The following is a 22,225-nucleotide window of genomic DNA, read 5'->3' on the forward strand; positions in this document are numbered from 1 at the left end:
AGCCAGAAATGTGCCCTTATGGCCAAGAAGGCCAATGGCATCCCGGGGTGTAGTAAGACTGCAGCCAGCAGATTGAGGGATGTTATACACTCTACTCTGCCCCAGCAAGGCCACATCTAGAGTGCTGTGTCCAGTTCTGTGTTCCCCAGTTCAAGAAAGACAAGGAATTACTTGAACGACTCCAGTGGAGGGCTATGAAGATAACAGGACTGTTATCCTCTCTTATGAGGAAACACTGAGAGACCTGGGTCTGTTTAGCCTGAAAAAGACTGAGGGGGGATCTTGTTATCAATATTTATAAATATCCAAAGGGAAGGTGTCAAGAGGATGGGGCCAGACTCTTTTCAATGGTACCCAGCAACAGATGGGCACAAACTGAAGCACAGGAAGTTCCATCTGAACAAGAGAAAAAGAGCACTGGAACAGGCTGCCCACAGAGGTCGTGGAGTCCCCTTCTCTGGAGCTATTAAAAAAACCATCTGGATGTGATCCTGTGCAGCCTGCTCTAGGTGAACCTGCTTTAGCAGGGGATTTGGACAAGGTATCTCCAGAGCCCCCTTCCAAGCCCTAACATTCTGTGATATTCCCAGAAACCCATGGCCAGCCTATACCTATTAGCATGTGCCAGTCCCGTCCCGCTGCTTAACCGGTTTTAATTGTCTTATCCTTCAGCATCTCCCACACACAGCTCAGTGAACAGGACCCCGCAAACCCTCCGAATCCCAGCTGCCAGGAACCGGGCAAACAGGCTCCCAGCCGGCTCCCAGAACGGAACGGCTCGGCTCGGGGCGGGCCGGTCCAGCTCAGCATACCCTGACCCGACGACTGCCGGAGCCTACGTCCAAACCCCCGCTCCAGCCCGGCACCGGAGCCCCCTCGGCCCGGCCCGGCCCGGCCCAGCCCCGCCCGCCGGGCCCAGCCCCGCCCCTCGGCCGGGCGGTGAGAGCGTGTGGCGCCGCGCTGGGCCTGATTTACGGCGGTGCTGCAAAGGGCTCCCCCGCCGCGCCCCCAGCGGCTCCGCCACCACCAACGCGTCGGGTGAGTGCGGCGCGGCGGGGCGGGGCGGCGACCTTGCGGCCGGTTGAGGCCAGAGCCGGAGCTGGGCCCGGCCCCGCTCCGCCTCGCCAAGGCCCGCCAAGGCGGTGACCGAGGCGAGGGGAGCCGTGTCGCGTAGCGTCGCGTCGCGTCGCCGGGGGCCCTGCGGCTGGCTGGGGCGGAGCGGGGTGGGTGCCTCCCCGGGCGGCGGGCGGAGATGGCCCGGTAGCCCTGCGAAATCACCGGGAAAGTTTCCCAAGTTTCCCGGCGGGGCTGCTGGGGTGACTCGGCCGCGGGCGGGCGTGAACGCGGGCTGTTTTCTCCCACGCAGGGCCCGGAGAGGAATGCAACAGACGGCCCGGGATGAAGGCAGGCAGCCCTGGCCGGAGCCGTTCGGCAGCGTCAGCCTCTGCCTCCCCTTCCGCTGCCCGCGGTGCGGCGACCATAGCCGGTTCCGGAGCCTCTCCTCCCTGCGGGCGCACCTGGAGTACAGCCACAGCTACGAGGAGAGGAGCCTCCTGACCAAGAGCAGCCTCTTCTCGCCGCTGAAGGATGCGGAGCTGGTCTCCCCGCCCGAGCCCGCCGCCCAGGGCAGCCCGGGGAGCCCCGGCAGTGCCGTGCAGCAGAAAAGGCTGAGTTTCTGCGAGAGCGGGAAGCGCGGGCAGGCTCTGGAGCTGGAAGCCGAGCGGCCCGTGTCCTACGTGTCAAACTATGTGTCGGCTGACTCTCCCTGCGAGCAGGTGCCAAAAACCGGCCTCACGGCCACTGACTCCAAAGCCTCCTTCGAGGCACACGTCAGAGAAAAGTTTAACAGGATGGTAGAGGCCGTGGACAAAACGATCGAGAAACGAATCGACAAGCTTACCAAAGAGCTGGCCCAGAAGACGGCGGAGCTGCTGGAGGTGCGGGCAGCCTTCGTGCAGCTCTCCCAGAAGAAGCAGGAGGTGCAGCGGCGGGAGCGGGCTCTGAGCCGGCAGGTGGATGTGGCGGTGGAGATGATCGCAGCCTTGAAGCAGCGCCTCAGCGAGTCCGAGGAGGAGCTCCATCGGAAAGAGGAGTAAGTGGGGAGGCGAGAGCTGGTGGCTTTGCGCGGGCTGCGCGAGGGAGAAAAACCCTGGGGGGGGAGAAGAGGAGAGGCTGCTCGGCTGCTTGCTGGTTATAAACGAGGCTGGCCCTCACCAGCTTCTGGTCGCTGCGTTTCTGGAGCTGTAGCCCCTGTGACCGTGTCTCCTGAAAGGCGGGGGACAGCTCCCCGAGCAGGTAGGTGGCTTTCATGCTTGACTCCTCAGAGACTTTTACACCCTCTAGTGCCTGTGCGGTGTCCATGGTTTCGTGGGGTTAGGGTGAAATAGAAGCTGTCATCAGAGTGTAATCTGTTTGACATTAACACCTCTACGTTGCGATCTTTTTAAGAAGAGATGGGTGGATAAGTGCTGGAGGAAGTATGCACAAGTACTGAGCAGCACGTTTTCCTTAAAGGCATCCCACCAGGATCAGCAGTGCTACCCGAGGAGTGGGATGGCCTTCCATGCAGCATCAAAGCTGTACTGGAACCAGTGCTGAAAAGCCCATATTCAAGTAGGTGTTTTGGATGGACACAGAACTGTGAAACTGGAATAGCTTTATTTGGAACAGGAAGCAGATGCCAGAATCGTTCTGACAAACCTAGGCCATCTGAAAATGTGTTAGTGATGCATCAATTAAAAATTTAGTGATAGCTAATATATTATTTATACATGAACTGCTTAGTTTTTTCAGCGCTTGCTGAAGTATTTCAGGCTTTTCAGAGCAGCATAACTTATTTTAGAGGAATGCAAATAAAGAGCCTTGGTGGTGGACTGCCTCTAAACCAATTCATCAGCTTACAAAGGGAAGATGAGAAGTGCTAGTTGCCATGACACTGATCTTAGAAGAAATCAGGAAGGTGGTGTAGGAATTCAGTGTAGGAAGTTTGGAGGGCTTTCATCATTCCTTCCTCTTATCTAAGGACTACAAAGAAAAGATGATGGCTGCTATAAAAGTGGGAGTCAGTTATCTTGAGGCAGTGCTGCAGATTTCCCAGAAGGGACAGCAAAGGTGATGGGATTTAAGCCTCTGGGATGCATATCTTCCTTGAAGGGATAATCTCAACAGAGCCTCTGTGATTTTTGAAATATCAGGGATCCTCCTAGAAGAGAATATTGAAGGACTCAAGATGACGCTAGAGATAATAGTGGAGCTGAGACAGATTTGAAAGTAGGCAGGAAGGATGCTGTGGAGATGACTTGCAGTTAGAAGTGTAACAGTTTTGGTATTCCCATCTAGCCAAGCTCCTATAACAGTATGTATGATTCATCCTACTTGTTCTAGAAAACTATCTTGTAGGGGGAGATTGCTCTGTAGAGCTTCTTCGTCCTCTACAGACTAGAGAGGAACCTCAGGTAAGCAACTGTCTTAGGCTGGATGCTGAACTTCTGGTACCCAAAGTTAATGGTGTGACTCTTACCCCAAACTAAATGTGGAGTGTGCTTTTTAAAATTCAAGGTTTGAGATCCATGTGAAAAACATGACTGTAAAGGGAAAGCAGAAGCCATTCAGCAAAACCAGAGTGCTGCAGAAGAAGAAAAGATCTTGTGGAAAAAGGGGAAGGGAGTTACCTGGGTAGAAAAAAGGGCTATGGAATGGGGAGGGCAATGATCTGTGAGGAGAGCAAGGCAGCAAAAGTTGTGATTTCTAACTGCACTAGGAAAAAGCATGAGGAAGAGGCTGCTTATGCTCTTGGCAGACTGCTGGCTAGTAGCAGTGACAGGCTGTGTTTTTGAGGCCAGAAAAGACATCACAGAAGGACAACACTGTCCTTCACACTAGGACATTGCCAGGCTCAGAAAAGGGGTAGGGGCTCAGATGATTGCTCTTATAATTCTAGGAACCTCCAAAGGAGGAAGGTGAATGTGTAAGCACATAATGAGGTAGCTCCTAAGGTGGTGTTACAGGGAAGAATAAACTAGAATTTGACTAGTAAGAGACGCTAACCAAAAGAGGTAGCTGCTCAAGAGCCTTCACCTGCATACCCAGGGTATAGCTCTTCTAGAACTAGAACTAGTTCTCTTCTAGAACTCACTAGCTTGCTTCAGCTTTCAATAAAGAAGATAAAAAAAGCCTTGGAAGTAAAAACAAATATCAGTGGGTGAATAGATATTTCACAGTGGTGTGTTCATTTTTGAAGATAAAGGCTGTAAAACTGAAAATACATGTTTTGTTTGTTTTTTTTCTTGTCCAAATGGTTCCTGCACTTCCCATCATGGCCGGTTACAAAGGTTAGTGCCATAGAAAAAGGCACTATATGGATTCTTCATTAAAAGGTCATTGTATAATTAGTAAATTGAGAGAGCAAGTAAGTATAAACAATGCTTTGTTAAAGCAGGACAAGTACTGACAGGGGCAGCTTTTCATACTTGAACCCTAAAAATGTCTGTGACACTTAGGTTTGTGCCAGTAGACGGGAGGCACTGGATGGTACGCTCTGAGAGGAAGGTATGTTCATTACTCTGGCAGCAACACTGTCACTTTTCTGATGTCCTCATGGACTGCTGGTAAATTCAGAGATCTGTCTACATGTTCAGTCCTTTGTGTATTCAACAATTCACTCATTTGGTGTGCTGAAAAGACTTTCTCCTTCAAAAAAGGAAGATCTCAACTTTGGCTTGGATTTCTGGAAGAAGTCCAGACGATTAGAAAGCCAAACAAGACTGCTTAATGGAAATTCCAGAAGAAGGAGTTTTCACTGCAGACTGGAAAGTCAAAGGCAGCCCTAAGGGACTGCTTTGGTACTTGCTGACCTTCAGAAATAAATGCTTTCATCAGTTTCTTTTTTTAATTTCTTTTTTAAACAATCTTGTGACTATGGATAACTTTTCCCAAAACTAGCACTGATGTTGAGCCACTGTAGCTGAGTTTTTTCTTTTTTGAAGGATGAAAAAGAAAACACTTTCTTGCCTGAAAAACACCTCCTTGTAATCCTATTTCTAAGGAAGTAAAAAAAAAGTCTTCCTTTGGTCTCTAAATGGTTATCTCCACTAGCAAAGGTCATCAGATAGATATGAAAACAGAAAGGGTTTATAATCAATACGAGTTTCTGGATCTCAAAGAGACTGAGGTATGACTATTGTAGAACATTCTGAAGGCTTAAAAAAACCCAAAAAACAAAAAGCAAAACAAGCCTCACAAAGCAAGCAAACAAAAAACCCCAAACTGTCCAAAAGAGGAAAAAATTCTAATCCAAATCTTTGAAAAGGTCACAGAAACTATTCTTTAAAGGCTCTGTAGAGAAGCTGACAACTTCTATGGAATCCCTTCAAGCAGTTCTTGAAAAATACCCATGTTCTGATCTTTATCAGAACAGTTAGAGGTGTTTATATTGTGTCCAAACTTGAGTGTTCATCCATATCCACCTATTATGTAAGAATCTTATATGAATGGACAGTGACTACCAGAGACCAAATGACTCCATAATACTGAATTTAACAATTGAATTTCTTTTCATCCTCAAAATGTGCCCAGATAATCCAGGGACCTATCTGGGCTACTGGGCTAGACTTGTACCTACATGTTAGAATGGAAGAAATTAGAAAATATGGAAGTAGGATGTCTTTTCAGATTTAACCATAACTCCTGACCTAAAAATTGCCTACAAAAAAAAAGATGGAAAAAGGAAGAAGTTTGGTTTAAATAAGTTGCTTCTTCAGCAGGGTATACAAGATGATAGAAAAAAACCCCAAAACCCAGTACAATTGCATGTTGGATAATAATTCGGATTTTGGAGTCGACTGTGAAGTCAAATAGAAAAGCTAAGGGAAAGGAAAAATGTGCATTAGCAAGAATAATTTGGCTAGGAAGCCTTAAGAAGGCAAAGAGAGGAGAGACTGAAATTCTTTATTTAAACATTTTGGTTTCTGGAAGGAAGAGACAGAGGCCTTCTAGACCTCACATCTCTCCTTTTGCTTGCTGTAGCAAAGACAGACATCATACTGCTGTGGTTCTGGCAGCCCTCAGCAGAGGCAGTAGACCTGAGGTCACTTTGACTTGATGGGATTTAATTTCTGCTTCTCTGCTCTACCTATAGAAGCCCATATATCCTGAGCCTCTGCTTGTACCATGCATGTGAGGTAGATACAAGTGGCCACAGCCAGAAGCTGGTTTCTCTGATGTGGTCTTCAAATCAGAGCTCCAACAGAGTTACGTTGCCATTGCTATCAAAGCACCATTTTCAAATGGCAGGACTAGGAGCTTTTTACTGTTTACTCTCTCATTCCAATGAGAAGGAGGAGTGTTGGGTTTGGCTACCAGCAGGCACAGAGCTGCCCATTCAAAGAGTCTGTAGGGTTATTGAAACTATTTCTCTAGACCTATCAGTTGTTTCTTTTGTTTGGTTTTTCTTTTTTTTTTTTTTCTTGATTGTTTTAAGTAAACCTATAGCAATCCAGAAAAGGCAGTGCTAGAGCAAAGATGTCGTCTTAATTAAATTTTATTCTTGTTCCCTTACTAAAATGTCTCTGCTAATGTGCACATTCTGTGACACTAGTGTGATGCCCTTGTGAAGATGAGCTTTGGTGAGAGGCAAGATGGGTGGCAGTACCACACTGACAGTACTAGTACACAGTTGGAGTTGTTTCATTCTAAACACAGACACTCTTGTGTCACTCGTTCTCATATTTTAAAAGTCAAAAGCCCAAAGCTTTTTTTTTTTTATGATTTGGGAAAAAAAAAGAGAACAGGATGTCCTAGAGAAGCAGGCACAACTACCAGAGACAGGTCTCAGTTCACCAACCTGCATCAGTTGGCCCCTGGACAGTTTGGATGAATGATGGCTACAGGTTCAAGCTGTAACCCAGAGCTGCTGAGCAAACACATGATTTAATTGGAAAATGTGCCCTGACAGGGATTATTCAATGTCTGATGAAGGGTAATGCAACTCCGAGTACCATGATCTTAAAGATAACACAGAAGCCTGCCCAGAGGGAATAAAACTATTTTGAATAAGATACTATTAAAAACCATTGAAACTGAAACCAGCTAAGAACTTAATTTATAGAGGACAATAAGAGGCTTGTTTCTCTAAGTTAGGTAAGAAGATGAAACTGGTAGAGTTTGTCTTTCAGTAAGTCTGAAAAGGATAAGCATTTGAAGTCATGGTCCTCAATTGGAAGCTACCTTCAATGGTGACTTAAAACAATTTCACTTTGTCTCCTAATTATAGGGAAAGCACATTAATGGAGTACATTGCTGTATCTCTGGCAGTAATTTTTTTAGCCAGTCCAATGGAATTGTTTGGAGACTATCTGGTCATGCCTCTGCTAGTGCAAGGACTATTTCAAAATGTCTGTGGTGGGGAGTAGTTGTTCTTGCCATTGCCTTCACCTTAAATTTTCAAGGAATAGATCTATCTGTGCAAGTAACATCCTGACAGTGGGATTAAGAGTCTGATCTTAGAGGTCACTGCAATTTACACTTGGAAAAAACCAGCTTTCCTTTAGAACAAAATTCCAGTTGCACAACAGAACAATTTTGATTTTACTCTTAAGTAGAGTATGACCACAACTACACATTGTTCTTCCACCCTCAGTTTCAGGTGGTCCTGTTCCCTCTTCCCTTTCATCTTCCCACTCAAGAGATTACTCCCCCCAGCTGCATCGGTTCAAGTGTATCATGACTGTCCCACAGGCTGGCTCTGTGACATAAAGCATTTGGATTTTCCCAGTGTCACTTCAGTAAGTTCAGGGCTTGGATCTAGAGCATGGCCCACTGAATGGGTGCAACTGGTAGGACAGTGACTTTATGAGGGGAGGTGTGAACCTCTTGAATTGAGTGTGCAAGAATGCAAAACCACAACCAATAAGTAACAGATTGCAGCCTTCAGGCAATAACACCAGTGGTTAGTGGTGTTAATAATACTTATTAACTATATGTATTTTAAATATTGTCACAAGTAAGTCACTTCACTGCTTACCATAGTAGGAACTTCCCTGTTCTAAGGTAAAATAATGCAAGGACTTGGTTTTCTATTTAATTTTTAGGCAGAATTATTACAAGTGCAATTCTTAAAAGGGATTTGATACTTGGGTGCAGAATCTGCATAAAGCCTCATGCTTATCTCCACCTACAGAGCAGTTGCAGGTGTTGAAGTTGCTGTAAATAGACCTGGGACCCATATTATGTGTCTGTAGGAGGGCATGGTGAGAAATCATGTGCAATGTGAGAAATCATTAGCCCTTCTTGTCAGTTGTTAAGGAGCTGGAGCTGTCACAACCTCTCCATCTACTCTGTGCATTCCATATTTAACTGCTGAAACCCATACAAACACTAAGGGAATTTGCAGGGTCCATATGCAAGCAACTGCTTCAAAAACAGCGACTGCAGCTCACTAGGCCTGTGAGGACCACTGTATAATCTAGTGGTAAAGGCAAAAGAATAAATATCACCGAGTCAGTCTGTGATTTATAATGTTATTTACCACATCTCATGGTGTTTCATGACAACAGCCTCCACAAAGATTGTTTCAGGAAAAGTTTCAAGGCAGGCTATCTGTGGTTTTTCTGTGAAGGCAGCTTGGCTGCAGTTGGAATGCGAAACACCAAACTATTTAAGTCTGGTTAACTTCAACCAGTCTGGTCAACTCCCTGGCAGAGTCAGATGAAAATAAAAGCTTTTGCAGCTTTCTTGCCTACAGTGAGTCTTCTCCTTTGCACTTGTTTTTTCAGCTGAGCACATTCTGAGTTGCCTGCTGCACTGCTGTAAATTTTCCCCTTCCTACCCCAACTCCTGTGACTCCAGAGAGCTCTTCTCTGGTAGTCTGGCAGCACAGGCACCTCCAGCTCCTCCCAGACATTTCCTGGGTTTCATCCCCCTTTGTCTTTTCAACTGGCTTGCCTCTCCATGTCACCACAAGCCACTGGCAATTCAAGGTGCCCTCTGATCTCTGGGCAGCAGCAGTGATTCCTCCTCCTGAAAGGTTTTGTCTGACAATAGCACCCAAGACAAACCAAGAAACCCACATTTTTCTCTGCTTCCCAGTCACAGCCCTTTAGCAAAACATTTTGCTATACAGCATACCTGAATATTAGTATAGTAAGCTATTGGCAAACAGATGAGATGACTCTGCTGTCTATTACAGACATTTACAGGCATCTGAACAGCACTGAGCATCTACTCCACTCAAAATTTAGTGCCAGGATCTAGAGGTTACAGTGAGTGCCAGGATGTAGCCACGTGAAAAGGGGCAGGAGGCTGCAGGCTGACATGGGCAGAGAGCAAACAGCAGAGAGGAGAGTGGGAGATATGATGCTGCAAGCAGAGGAGTTCAAAAAGATTTGATAACTCTACATAACCTTCTCTTAATACAGCAGTAGTGCTCCAGATGTTGTAGAGTAGTCTGAGTGGGGAAGCAGAGACCTCTCATTAGAAAGGGAGTTTCAGGACTGAGACAAATTTTCACAAATTACTCTGTTTTCAGGTGAGTGCTGCTGCCAAGGCTGTTCTGCCAGGACACAGAGCCCAGTGGGCCTCTGCTGCTGGGCTCTGGTTTATGTCTCTACCAAGTGGGTCCCACAATATCTGGCTCAGCTTCCCCCAGCTTCATGAGGAACAGCCTCTGACCTCTGTGGACATCAGTCTTTTTACAAGCATAAAAGCAGAGAGTAAAAGATTAAAATCATATCATATAATCCCAAAGGAACTGGCAGAGGCCTGAAGAAATGAATTGAAAATAAAATAAAGAACATAAGCAAAAAATCATCACAGTTACTCAGAAATAGAATTGAAGGGAGAAGGTCATCAGTATGGCAAAGAAAAAGTCTGGGCAAACTACAAGAGATAACAAAGGCAATTAAATATATAAACAGATGCTGCAGGAAGCTACATGAATTGTTTGAACCATTTCCCTATTGTTCATGGTAGAAGGAGGGTAAAAATTCTTCTGGGAACTTCCTTCAGGTAACCAGGGCATAGCCATGACACGGAATGAGCTCTCCAAGGATGAGGTGTTGGAGCACTTCCTACACTAATAAGTGCTAATAAGAGACACTTATTAGCAGGCACTCCTTGGGGCTTGATGGTGTTCTGAGAGGTGAGGATGAAGTGGAAACAAAGAAAGTAGCTGAACTAACAGAAGTGTGGCTTAGCAGGACATGGCATGTGCCTGAGACCTAGTGGGAGAATATATTCTGTCTTTATAAAGGGAATTTACAGAGTGCTGGTACCATTTCAACTAAAAGGAAAATTTTTAGGTAAGTTATTAAAGGCAGGTTCATAGGCTGTATAGAGGCAGCTAAACCAACAGAAATGATCAAAGTGCTACTACTGCTGTTAATATAACAGTTCCTCCAAATAATGGCACGTAGGATGCCAAGCTATTTTGAGTAGTCTAGAAAGCAAGAAAAATGCTAGAGAATTTATTCAAGCTAAGTGTTTGTTCTCTGCCTGGTAGTGATCTCAGTCTTCCAGAAAAAAAACTGCTTCCCCCTGCTCCCTCTATAGCACAGCTCACTAAGGAGGTATTTGTAGCAAAGGAAAATTTGTGGGTGATCTGTTCATGCTCTGGAGCAAGCAATTAATTAAAGTTTTTTAATTATATTTTCTGGCATTTATGAACCTATCACCCTTCTAAAAACAAATGCCAAGTCCTTGATGCTTGTGGCCTCCCACTGCAGCAAAGTGAACACATCAGCAGCTGTGGAAGGTGCATCTTGCTGTCAGGGCTGGTGGCTCTTGGCACTGTCCCAGCCTTCCTGCTGGAGGGCCTGCTGTGAACACTTCTTCTGTCCCAAGAGGAGGGATTTGGAGTTTCTGTCCTTCTGAGCTTCCTGTCCACTGTAAGAGGAGCCTGCCAGACTGTCAAGGGCTTCGGATTACTCCTAATCTAACACAAAGTGGTGTTGTGAAATCAAAGCAGTGACATTGCTGCTGCTGTACAGTGAGATCAAAGGCCAAAAATTGTCCTTGATACATTTAGATTGGCTTTTTCCTAAGCATTCTTTAGGCTCCATGTTACTGCGTAACTCTGGGCAATCTAATAACTACAGAAACTGTACAGAGCCTTGAAATGGAGTGGAATAGCTGAGCTTAACAAACAAGTGCTTCTCTGTTTCTTAAGACAGATTTTGTGGGAAAGTTAATGTAAACTAATTTTCATTCATCCAAACAATACATTCTTGGTTTTACCTCTTTTCTACCATTTGAGCAGCTGTGCAAACAGCCTCTTGCTGCACTATGCTGTGGTTTAGAGCAGGCAGACACAGCCTGAAGCCTCGATGTCAAATTTCCATAGCTGACAACTTCTTCTGACTTTCCTTAGTGCAGACCAGCTCACTGTTAAAACAACTGTACTGAGTTAAACCAATGAAATGCAGAAAAACTTTGATTTCATTATACAAACTAAGCTTTGAAAGGTTCTTACTCTTACTGCTACAAACTGTTACCTGGTTTCTGTTTAAAATGCTTTTTCCTTAGGTGATGTTTCTACCAAGCAATCATGTCTTGTTCATTTGGCAAGCAGTCATTCCCAATTCCTACCCCCCCAGTTTTGTACAAAGCAAAAATTAACATGGTTTCATTGGCAGAACAAGAACTGGTTAGTCAAGCATTTATTAACCAGGGAATTCCTACATGCTCAGATTTGCCATTTTTCTCAAAACATGGTTCACTCTGTAACCAAACTTCTCTGGCACAGAAACTTGTGGTATCAGAGGTCCAAATGGTGGGCTGATTACTGATAGTAAATTGATGGTATGCAGAGCACTGAAAATGAGCTATCTCAGTACTGAGGAGAGACATGTCAGAGTTAGTGGTGTTCTCTGTTTCTTCCAATTGCGTTACCAGGCAAGACACATTTCTAAACTCCTGACCTAAAACTTGTTCTTCCCACAGATATGCTCCTTGGTCTATAGTCTACAGATTATCATTTAATCTCCTCTGCTCCCACTAGCTTCAGATCATAATACTGCATTTTGATGTACTTGGAGGACTGCAGCCAAAATGAAGTTTTCTGTCCACAGTAGCATCTCTTAAGTTAGGAAGCACCCCAGTAGTGGCAGCACTAAAGTACTATTTTAAGATTGTGATCAAGTGGGAAGATGAATTTGGGGGTTCATCCACTTCTCTTTGTGTTTCAGGGCTGAAATTTACCTGGGTGAGTTAAAAAAACCATAAGGTGGCTGTAGCTATCTCCAGATACCTTGAGAAATGATGCTTAATGACATTTCTCCTCTGTGGACCACTAAGAACTATGCCCAGGAGATGTGACAAAACCAGCCAAACCTACTGCCCATAAACTTAAATTCAGCATTCAGGGTTCCAGATCTTCACTAAGCATCCACAAAAAGGTTGAAATCTTTTAATAGATATGAAGGTCAATAATTAGCCACCATTGATTATCACCATAAAATAAAGGAGAAGCATCAGTAGTTCTTTCACAGCAGTGAGACCAGAGCCTTTCCCATTATTTAAATGTAACCTCTTCGCTATGTTTCCATCTTGCAGAGAAGTTGTTACTTTCAACCATTTCCTGGAAGAAGCTGCAGAAAAAGAAGTGCGGGGAAAAGCCAGGCTCCAGCACTTCATTGAGAACCTGTTGCAGCGTGTGGATCTGGCAGAAAGGCAGCTAGAATATTACCAAAATCAGCAGATGGTGTGCAACCACACAAACATCAGCGAGCACGTGGTAAGCCAGCAAAGTCCTTTCCTTTACTGTTACCCACCACCAAAGGCAAAGTACCTGAGTTTTAATCTAGGTGGTCTCAGTGTGTCAGGCTGATTGCTACTCCTAACAGATCTAGGGTTGTAGACATGTTTTATTTTTGGTTTAAGCTGCTGCTTCACGTGAGTGAAAGGAGCAAAGAGTGTGAAAGTAACAACAGCCAAAGATAGCAAAGGGAGAGCGGAGAACAATGAGATATTTGCCAGATATTTATTTTTTTTTCCAGCTTTGGCTATTACTGCTGTTGCTTTAGCAATAAGCTGTTTCCTTTATGACACTCAGTGACTTGACAGTTTTTTGATGTATAAAGATTTTCAGGAAAGATGTGGATCCCTACAGAGGACCTGTTAGCCTGCTGGTGAATCAGGTTGCTTTCTGTAGTTACTGATCTTGGGACTCTTAGAAATGGTGAATGGATTCCCACAGGCTTGTCCCCCACAGATCAGAAACCAAAACTATATGAACATTGTTTTTTAAAATACATCCTTTCTTTAAAAGCTTTCATTATTACTACTTAAACTCAGAATTTTCCATACATTTATATGGAAAGTTTTAGCCACATGACTTCCAAAGAACATTTCCATTTAAATGAAGACTCAGTGCTGAGTAATTGCTCATCCTGGGATGTGAGAGGAAAGGCATTTGATCATGCACAGCACGGAACAGGTACACACAGTGGAGGAAAGCAAAGGTTCCCACAGCCACTTGGAAGACAAAGAGCTTTAGGTAAGACCTGAAATAATGTAGATGTTCTGAAACCTAGCACAGGACTTCTCAAACAGCATCTGTAAGAACACAGAGGGTGACAGTAAGGATGCACTTCAGTATTAAATAGTCTTCCCTGCTCTTGATCTGTTCACTGAGATCCCAGGCTCAGTAGTGTCCTTTGGAGAAGACACTGATTTTTGAGGCAGCTGCCCTGCTTTCTGAGTGACTTCAGCATTCCTTTAAGGTCATCCATCCAAGTATTGACCAACCTGGCCTTCAGGAGGTAATGAAAGAAAAGCACACCATGAGATGTCCCCAGACACCATCCAAGACAGATGACAAGCAAAGTCAGGCTGGGCAAAAAGCCATCTGCAAAGTGTGGACAATACCAGGGACAGAGGGAACATTTATGAGAACATAATCATTTTCAGATGCCAACTCTGACTTGTTTGGCTCAGTGACTTCATTAAATGATATTCAAAGTCTCAGCCCAGTAACACTGAGGAGAGATCAGTACAAAGAACTGATTTAATACCCAGACCTATTTAGGCTGAGCTGGCATTAAACACCTCCTTTCCTGACCCCTACTAAAAGACGGACTATGCAATGTGCTTTCACACTGTGAACCAAACTGTTGTGAAAAATTAAGTCATGCAAAGTTGTGACCTTAGCTGGTCTCAGGATTTGGGGTGAGAAGGGAGAGAAATGCTTGTGTTGTCACTCTCCACCCTTCAGTGCTGCTGTAGGGCAGAGCCAAGGGCTCATAGCTGGAGTTTCCTAGCCACTTGCGTGGAGGAAATGTGTCATTGCAAAATGAAAGGCTCTCAAAAGGTTAATTCAATACAGCTTATTGAATACACTGTCCTTTATTAATTATCTTGAATGCTAATTACTTCTCATTGTGTCCATACTGTTTAATCTAATGTGAGAGATCTTTGTTCAGCCCACACTTCTTTAGCAATTTACTCTGATTATACTTATGATAAAAATAATGGGGAAAAAAAATCCAACAGCTAACACCTGACATGGTGTGAATTTTAAAAGCAGGTGTAATAAGGTGAAGAAGTAATAATCTGTAAAGGTGCTTTTTTCCCCAGTTTCCTTCATTAATTTTCTTCTAGTATTAACAGCAGGTGAGAACAGAAATACAATTTTGAAGACTGCTTATATTTTATCCCTGTACTTTGATTACTTGATAATGTAATATTAATAACCTGTTTCTGTTTTCTTTGCAGTTTACAGACATTTCATTAAATAAGAAACCCAGATGCCTGTATGTATATCTTTTTTTTTCTCTTACTTAAATACACTAACTTGATGTGCTTACACTTCTGCTTTTCCATTTCACCTTATTCAGAAGCCTGCATCAGGTTGGGTTTGGATCAGGTTATATACCCGAGCATGATCTATATTTATGTCATATTGTGAAGAAAAACCAGATTTCAGCTAAATCAAAGCTAAAATCAGATTTTCTTTAAAGGGAAAAAAAGTTTCTGTTAAATGAATAACTCCTTCCTGCTAGCTATAATAGCCTACTGCAAAGCTGCAGTAGTTGAATCTCTTCAGCAAGCACAGGCCAAGTTTCAGCTGAAAATATCTTTAACATTCTGTAGGTAGGAGAGAGACAGTTGTAATTTCCTGACAGTAGCACTATCAACTTAAAAATCACGTGTAAGCAAACAAGCTCCCTGGCAAAGCAGGGGCACTAATGATATCAGGTTACTCAAGCAGCTGTCCTGGGAGCAGAACTAATTTGGGTTGGTTTTGTGTGTCTTTGCAACTTGGTCATGAGTCCCAGCAGCTGGTTGGAAGCATCACACTTGGTTGTTGGCCAAGTGGTGATGAGGCAGTCCATCCTCCCTCAGGGCAACCTTTCTTAGTGGGGACACAAGTTTAGGTCTTTTTCCCATTGCTATTGCAGCACCACAGGTCTGGGTCTTCTGTGTCCCTGTCAGCTCTGTTTGTGTTTGACCAAAAGGTTCAGGAGTTACTGGCAGACTGAGACACATGAACAGATGGATGGGCTGGCAAATAAACTAAAAATACAATGTACAGCCTACTGTGTTGGGTGGGCTCTTTTTGTTCTTTGGGTTGTTTTTGTTTTTGATATATCTTAGTCCTAGACAGGCAACTGGCCAAGTACCCTTCTGCTGATAAACAAACTTTTCATTAATAACTAACACCATGGGGCTTTTCTGCTTTTTATTTATATAGCTTTTATACCTTTGTTTCTTTCCCCTACTGATTGGAGATTCTGGAAGCTCTTGGATTGTTCAAAGCAGATTTTTAATTTACTATGTATACACTTTTCAGGCTTCTAGATGCCATAATATGATTGGAACCAAGGAGAATAAAATCAAAATAAAGCCAGTGAATTCAATGACTGCTGTGAGATGAGTCCTGCTCACAAGTCTTTGGTCTGAATATAATGTAGTTTGGTAAAACCCATTAATTGGTGAAAAATAGTGGGAGTTGAAAGACATATAGGGAATTCTTTAGAGTTTTCTATTTAACAGGTGATATTCTTCTCCTTTGAAAAGACACTGTCAAAACTCAAATCTAGTAGTAGCCTTTATTTGAGGTTACTGGATTAAAAATATCCCAACTTGGCCTACAAAGCAAGGAGGATAGAAAAGAGGATTCTCAGAGAGGCAGGGAAGTTTTATTTTGTTCTCCCCTTTCATTTGCATGCACGCCAGCTGTTTTTATGAGCTCTAACTCAGCTACATACATTAAATGAGGTTTTAATGAGATGGACCAGCTAAAAAATTGGGAAGCGTTATTACTGAGCCAGAAAACTCAGTGTAATCTCAGGGGGTTTGGAGCTTCCAATGGCTTGTATTATTTGGGATCAACAGCTGGCCTTGCAATCCCTTGTGCTCCAAAGGTCTCTGCCTTGCTGCCCAGTTCATTTTCTTGAAATTTCTCCTGTCTGTTTTCAGAAAATGCCCCAGTGAGGGCACAGCAGACCTTTGCTGATGCTCACTAAAGCCATTTCTCAAAGGCTTTGAGACTCTCCTGTACATCTTTGCCCAAACTGACTTTAAATGCCAGCTCCCATTGTGGAGAAACTAAGAATTGGGTCTTTCAAAAGCATGAGGCCTGTCCTGAAAAATACCTGATGTTTATGAAATGCAGCATGAGTAGGATTGTTCTTAAGTGCCTTTGGCAGTGGGTTGTATTTAGTCACAATGTTTCAGTCTCTCTTGGTAGTGAGGCAGTATGGAGTATGGAACATAGGAAAATGTTTGAGTAGATGTTCAGGCTCTCAAAGTCACTTGTATTAAGGAGCTGATGCTTTCAGTGAAAAAACATTGCCTGCATCTAGAACTGGTGGCACGGCATTCCATGTGCAATGACCTGCATCTTCATTTGTTTAACATACCTTCTTACCCTGACTGTGAATTAAGGACAGACATCCAACTTCTCTACCATAAACCTGCTCAATTTAAGTAGTTTCACTCTTTTAGAGAATCCTCTCTGATCATACTAACCTCAGTCTTGTTCTGGTTTTAATACCATCATTTAGCACAGTAGGGGACAGACTAACATCACCTGCAATAATACCTGCATGTGCTGTGAGAATAAATGATGTAACTTTTTCACCATAACAACATCTGAGAAAAATGGAGCACTACATCTTTGAACAACAGCTAAGTAATGGATTGTTCCAAACAGTGCCCAAGAAGTTATAAACTGGAGTGGCCAACACGTATGCATTTACACAAGTAATTTCTAACACCTAGCAAGTCATCAGAGCTCAGGCCTACACCATGCTGGCATGGCACAGAATGTGTAAGCTCCAGCTTGGACCTGCATGGCATGTCCCCCTGCCCCAAAATTTTCCCACAAAGCTGCCAGACAGATAAAACTGTTCTGTAGGTAAGGCTTGGTTCCTGTGCTGTCAACTGGCCCTTGCGGCCTCTCACCAACCAATTCAGTGGGTTTTGTGACACCCTTCTGGTCTTTTAAAGAGGAGACAGCTTGCTGAGCCACCATAATACTATGATAATGTGGTTTCCAGAAATACTGAGCTAGGGAAAATAGCCCTGTGGGAACCCTTAAGAGATCAACTTGTACATCAACACATCTGTTCTTTGCTTCAGTCACAGTAGCTGGGCAGGCATGAGCCTTACATTCATATTGCTGCTGTTACGTTGCATGTATCTCTGTAATGATCTTAACTTAGATAAACTGTAAAGCTGTGCTTTCAGTGTAAAACTTCAGCAGAGAGTATGGTTCAGCCTTTGCAGCACCAGGCACCTGCTGTCACTCCACCTGAGCTCACTGATTTCAGCAAATCCTGCTGGACCTGAACCATGAGAGAGGGAATAAAGAATTGAACTTACTTTGACCTTTAAACTTTCATACCTTTCTTCCTACCAATTTCTCTCTTCCCCTTTCTTCTTCTCCCAAAGCTGAAATTTCCCTAGATGTGTGGCCAGCACAAAGGCAGGGCAAGGACTTTCCTGAGCTATTTGCTGTTAGTAGCAGCCACAGTCTAGGGCAGTGCTGACATCCCACCAAGAAGTCCCCACAGTTCCTGCATTTTCCAGGAACTGTACAGTTCCTGTAACTTTCAGATGTTACCCATGCCATGTGATCGTCCAAAGACCATAGGTTTGGTTGCTGTGAATATGTGCATCTTGAAATCCCTGTAGATCATTAGGTTATGAGAATATAGGCCTTAATAAGGTCTCAGCACTCCAAATCAGCATAGTGCTATCTGAATGTAGATCAATATGCATGAGGAATCCACCCGTAACACATGTAGGGGTTCTTACTGTGAGGATTCTTATACTTTTGGTCATCGAGACATGTAATTCATCTTGCAACTCTTGTTTTTAACTTTCAGCCTGGTCCTGTAAAACAAGGCTATTTCTGTCTTGAAAAATGTAGGGGGTTGGGACGTTTTGGGACATCTTCACTTTGCAAGACTGAAAACCAGTTATTAATAATCACTATTATTAATTACAGGAGCAGAGGAAGTCAACATGCTTTGTACAACATCCCTGATGCAAAGCCCCATTCCTTTCAAAAAGGAAGGATCTTGTTGAAAAAAGCAAAGGATGAAAAAAACAGCTTGCAGCCAGTGAAATGCTCCTATGAACCTGTTGATTGCCCAAGAGAAATATGGAGAGCACAAAAGAAAGGTGAATCAGCCTGCTCTGCCAGGAAAGTGAGCTCAAAATCCAAGATGGGAAAAAAGGCCAAACCATTATAGGAATGGTTAGCAATATATAGTAACACAGGAGCTTGGCTTCAGTGGAACAAATATTGAATGAAGTTAATCATCCTACTTCTTCCTATCCATCTGGCCATGCCAAAACATATCAGATATAATATATAGAAATATATACTGTAGGGGAGATTTATATTATTTAATAATGCCATTCCCTCTTTGGGCACTATAAGAGAAGGTGACATTCAGTTTACATGGAGGTTTTTCTATTTATTTATTTATTTATAGAGCTTATTTTAATGGACTGCAGTTATCTTGCTGGGCAGTACTGTGGCTGTATGTTTAATTATTTTAGTGGCAGCATGTGGCTTGGTAATTTATTATCCATCTGTGCTGTTGCTGAAGTTCAGCAGAATCCATTTAATTGGCACCTAACTACTCAGTCTTTCAGCTTAGATAGGTACAAGATCAATGACTGCTTGCAGCAGTAGATTGCTACTTTGGATCTGCTGCCAGAAACCCAGCTGGGCACATTTCCACATTTTATTGCATACATTAAACTGCTCAATCCTGCCAGCAGCCATGTTGTCTGTAGGTGCAAGTTTGGGCTGCTCTGGTGTCTCAAGCACCGCCTTCAAATTCCAGAAGGTTTATGGTTTTGCTTCACATACCAACCTCTGGTATCACTCAGTGAGGAGACCAGGAGCTAGGATGGCAGCCCAAATTTCAGCGTGGCTGCACAAATTTCAGTACCAAGTGCCAGCAGCAGGTTGTTACCAGCTGCGGAGCAGAAAGCAAAAGGCTACAGCAATGTGTTACATTGCATGGCACCATCTTCAATGCCTCTGCTTGGTTTTAGGCATAAAAGGCCTAAAATGGTTATGATCATAACCAAAACCCTTCACAATTTTATCTCAGAAAAATCTTTACAGAGCTGAGAAATCTCTGAATTTAAACGAAAACCCCAAGAGCAAGGAGGTTAGAGACAAATGCAGGACAGGAATGAGTGCATTTACATTGGTTTGTGCCAATTAAAAGGTTCCTTATTTATCAGAGTATTAATCAAGATGATTTTTGTATGTACAGTTTTTTGGTAACATGAATCCTCATGCTGTGTTTACAGATATGAACATCCTGTAGATATTACTGATAAGATTTGTTTTCTTAAGAAAAAGAAAGAATAGGGGAGACAAGTCTGTAATTTATTTTTTAAAAGCTCATAACAGATGTAAATTGTTTTTGTGGAAGGTGATTTTTACAGTATGTGTACAAAGATTTGTGAAAAATGTTTTTCATTTTTTATGACTATGACTGTAAGCAGAACTGAGTATTAACAGACAGTGTATCACTATGATTACTGCTGCAATAAGCACCTGAGTTGCAATATTTTTAAAGCAGAAGATGACTGATCAGTCAGCTAGGATCAGATAACTACAGATGTCATACATTTGTCAGTGTACAAAGCTCCCAGAAAGTAGCAGAGTGAAGAGAGTATTATTCTCACTTTTATTTTAAATAGTGTATAAGGAACAATCAGATATATGTTTAAAGTTTCTCAACAGTTTCAGTAGAAAGTCACAGTGTAAAACCAATTCAGGTATTTAGGTTGTAATGACATTTTAATATTTCTTGAACCACGTTGCAAGGCCTCACTTGGCCTTATGCTGGGCATTGTGTGTGGTGAAAAGGAGTTGTTAAATGTGTTGCATGGGTCCGATGGTGTGTTGCAACAACTGTCTTTGTCAAGCCACAAAATAGAAACATCCTTTAGTTTTTTCTATTGCTCCCAACATCCTTTACTTACTTTTTGAAGATAATGAAGGTGAACTTTTGAAAGATATTAAAGTAAAATATATTCATCTGTTCCTTTATCCACTTGACACTGAAAGAATATTTTTATTTTTAAATGCCTATCTACTCAGTCACCAAAGTTAAGTGCAACTACTAGTTCACAAATGAGATGTTTATTTTATTATTTATCACACTAAAATCCTGACTGTAAGTTGTCCTTTTGGGGAAGGAAGAGTAAGAGAGTAAAAGAAGTTGCATGTTCTTAAATTTTTCAAATCCTGTTATTGTTTTTCGCCAAACAATTGCCAGGTTAATTAGAAAGAAATTGCATTGTACTGTAACCCCTGGTAAAAATTTTTAGAACATAAACATTCTAATAATAAAGATGTATTTCTCAGATACTGTGTCATTTAACTCTGTGAAAATACTATGTTACATAAAAGCCTACCCAACAACAGAGAAAAAGACAAGAAGGAATTGCTCTGCTTTGACTCCTCTTTATTCCTTGGATAAAAAATACAGGTCAGTGAAGCTGGGCTGTGATTCAAAGTGCTACAATTTAACCTGAAATACAGCTGCAGCACCTTGCCCAGATAGCTTGAACATGTCACCTGCCCCTCTAGTACTATAATGATGCTTGGAAATCATTCCCTAGATAACCTGCGTGGTCAGATAACCTGCCCAAAGCAGAGGTGGGAGGAGTGGAACCAAGAGTCAATGAAAATTAGAGCAGAGGGCTCCTGGGAATATAGGTGGTAAAGCCCCCCTACCATTGCCAGCTGCAGAATCATAATTTCATCAGGTATCTCCCTAGTTACATATGTGCCTCCCCATGGGGGAACCAGGTTCCTGTCAAGATGAAAATCCATGGGAGAGGTGCAGAAGGCAGCTGGACATGGAGATGAGGTCCCTCTGACACCTGAAGTCCTGAACAATGCTCATCAGGAGAAAAGGCTCCTTTCCAATTATGCTTACACAATTTACTAGCTCACTTTTAAAGTTAACATCTAGTAATCAGCCCAAGTTGACTGTTGCAAGGGTGTATCATGTTTACACTTCATGTCCCATTAGCAGAAGTGAAACTCTTGAGATGGACCTGTACATGCACTAGGCTGACCATAACCACTGACAGCTGGGAGGGACTTTGGAAGGTTGTAACACTGGAACTGGAAAGTGACAATTTCAAAATATTTTTAAAATATGAAATCTGAAAGTGCTCTGACAAGGTTTACCACTCGTTACTGAATTTGAAGCAAAGTTATCACAGTTTGCCCTTCGAGATGCATTCAAGACATCTCGGTGGTTTGTATCCTTGCATGACAGTGAAAGTCAGCAGGACCTGGATGTACAGGCAAGGTGTGGCCTTGCCTGTAACTAAAAACATCTCAGAGCAGTATGTATACTGGCAAAGCTCTTAGAGGTGACCTTTCTGCTTAAAACAAGATGTTCAGACCAACATCTAATGTTACAGGCCAGGAAAACAAGCTAATTGAAACTTTAATTAGAACTGTACATAGAAAAAAGCATAATAATTTTGAGATGCTTCTGCCAGATGAAGAGAAAATATGTTTTTAAAGCACTTCATGGTGTCCGACCCCCTCTGCCTCAGCAGTAAAAACAGTCTCCCCCTGCCTGGAGAAGATCTGAACTATTGTTTTGTTTCCAGAAGGGTTACTGGAAATATTCAACAGGATATTCATATTCAAAGGGATTGCCACCAATTAGAGCAGCTACAAGGTCAGACAAATTACCACTTCTATCATCTTTAATAATCCCTCCAA

General features: G+C 42.9%; 1 protein-coding gene across 2 annotated transcripts; it reads left to right on the plus strand.

Moving 5' to 3' along the window:
* The first annotated feature begins 912 nt into the window (after nt 1-912).
* Nucleotides 913-20,841, plus strand: ZNF365 (zinc finger protein 365). Of its 2 annotated transcripts, none has more exons than XM_030453406.1 (5): nt 913-1,038; nt 1,367-2,092; nt 12,547-12,727; nt 14,707-14,744; nt 18,449-20,841. In XM_030453406.1, the coding sequence occupies exons 2-5, from the start codon at nt 1,380-1,382 to the stop codon at nt 18,693-18,695; spliced, it is 1,179 nt and encodes a 392-aa protein (XP_030309266.1). In that variant the 5' UTR covers nt 913-1,038; nt 1,367-1,379; the 3' UTR covers nt 18,696-20,841. The 2 variants fall into 2 exon arrangements, with proteins under 2 accessions (XP_030309266.1, XP_030309267.1); XM_030453407.1 differs by lacking the exon at nt 913-1,038 and adding an exon at nt 1,051-1,223.
* The last annotated feature ends 1,384 nt before the right edge of the window (nt 20,842-22,225 follow it).

This window comes from Calypte anna, chromosome 6, assembly GCF_003957555.1.
Source record: "Calypte anna isolate BGI_N300 chromosome 6, bCalAnn1_v1.p, whole genome shotgun sequence".
In the NCBI taxonomy this organism is placed as follows: domain Eukaryota; kingdom Metazoa; phylum Chordata; class Aves; order Apodiformes; family Trochilidae; genus Calypte; species Calypte anna.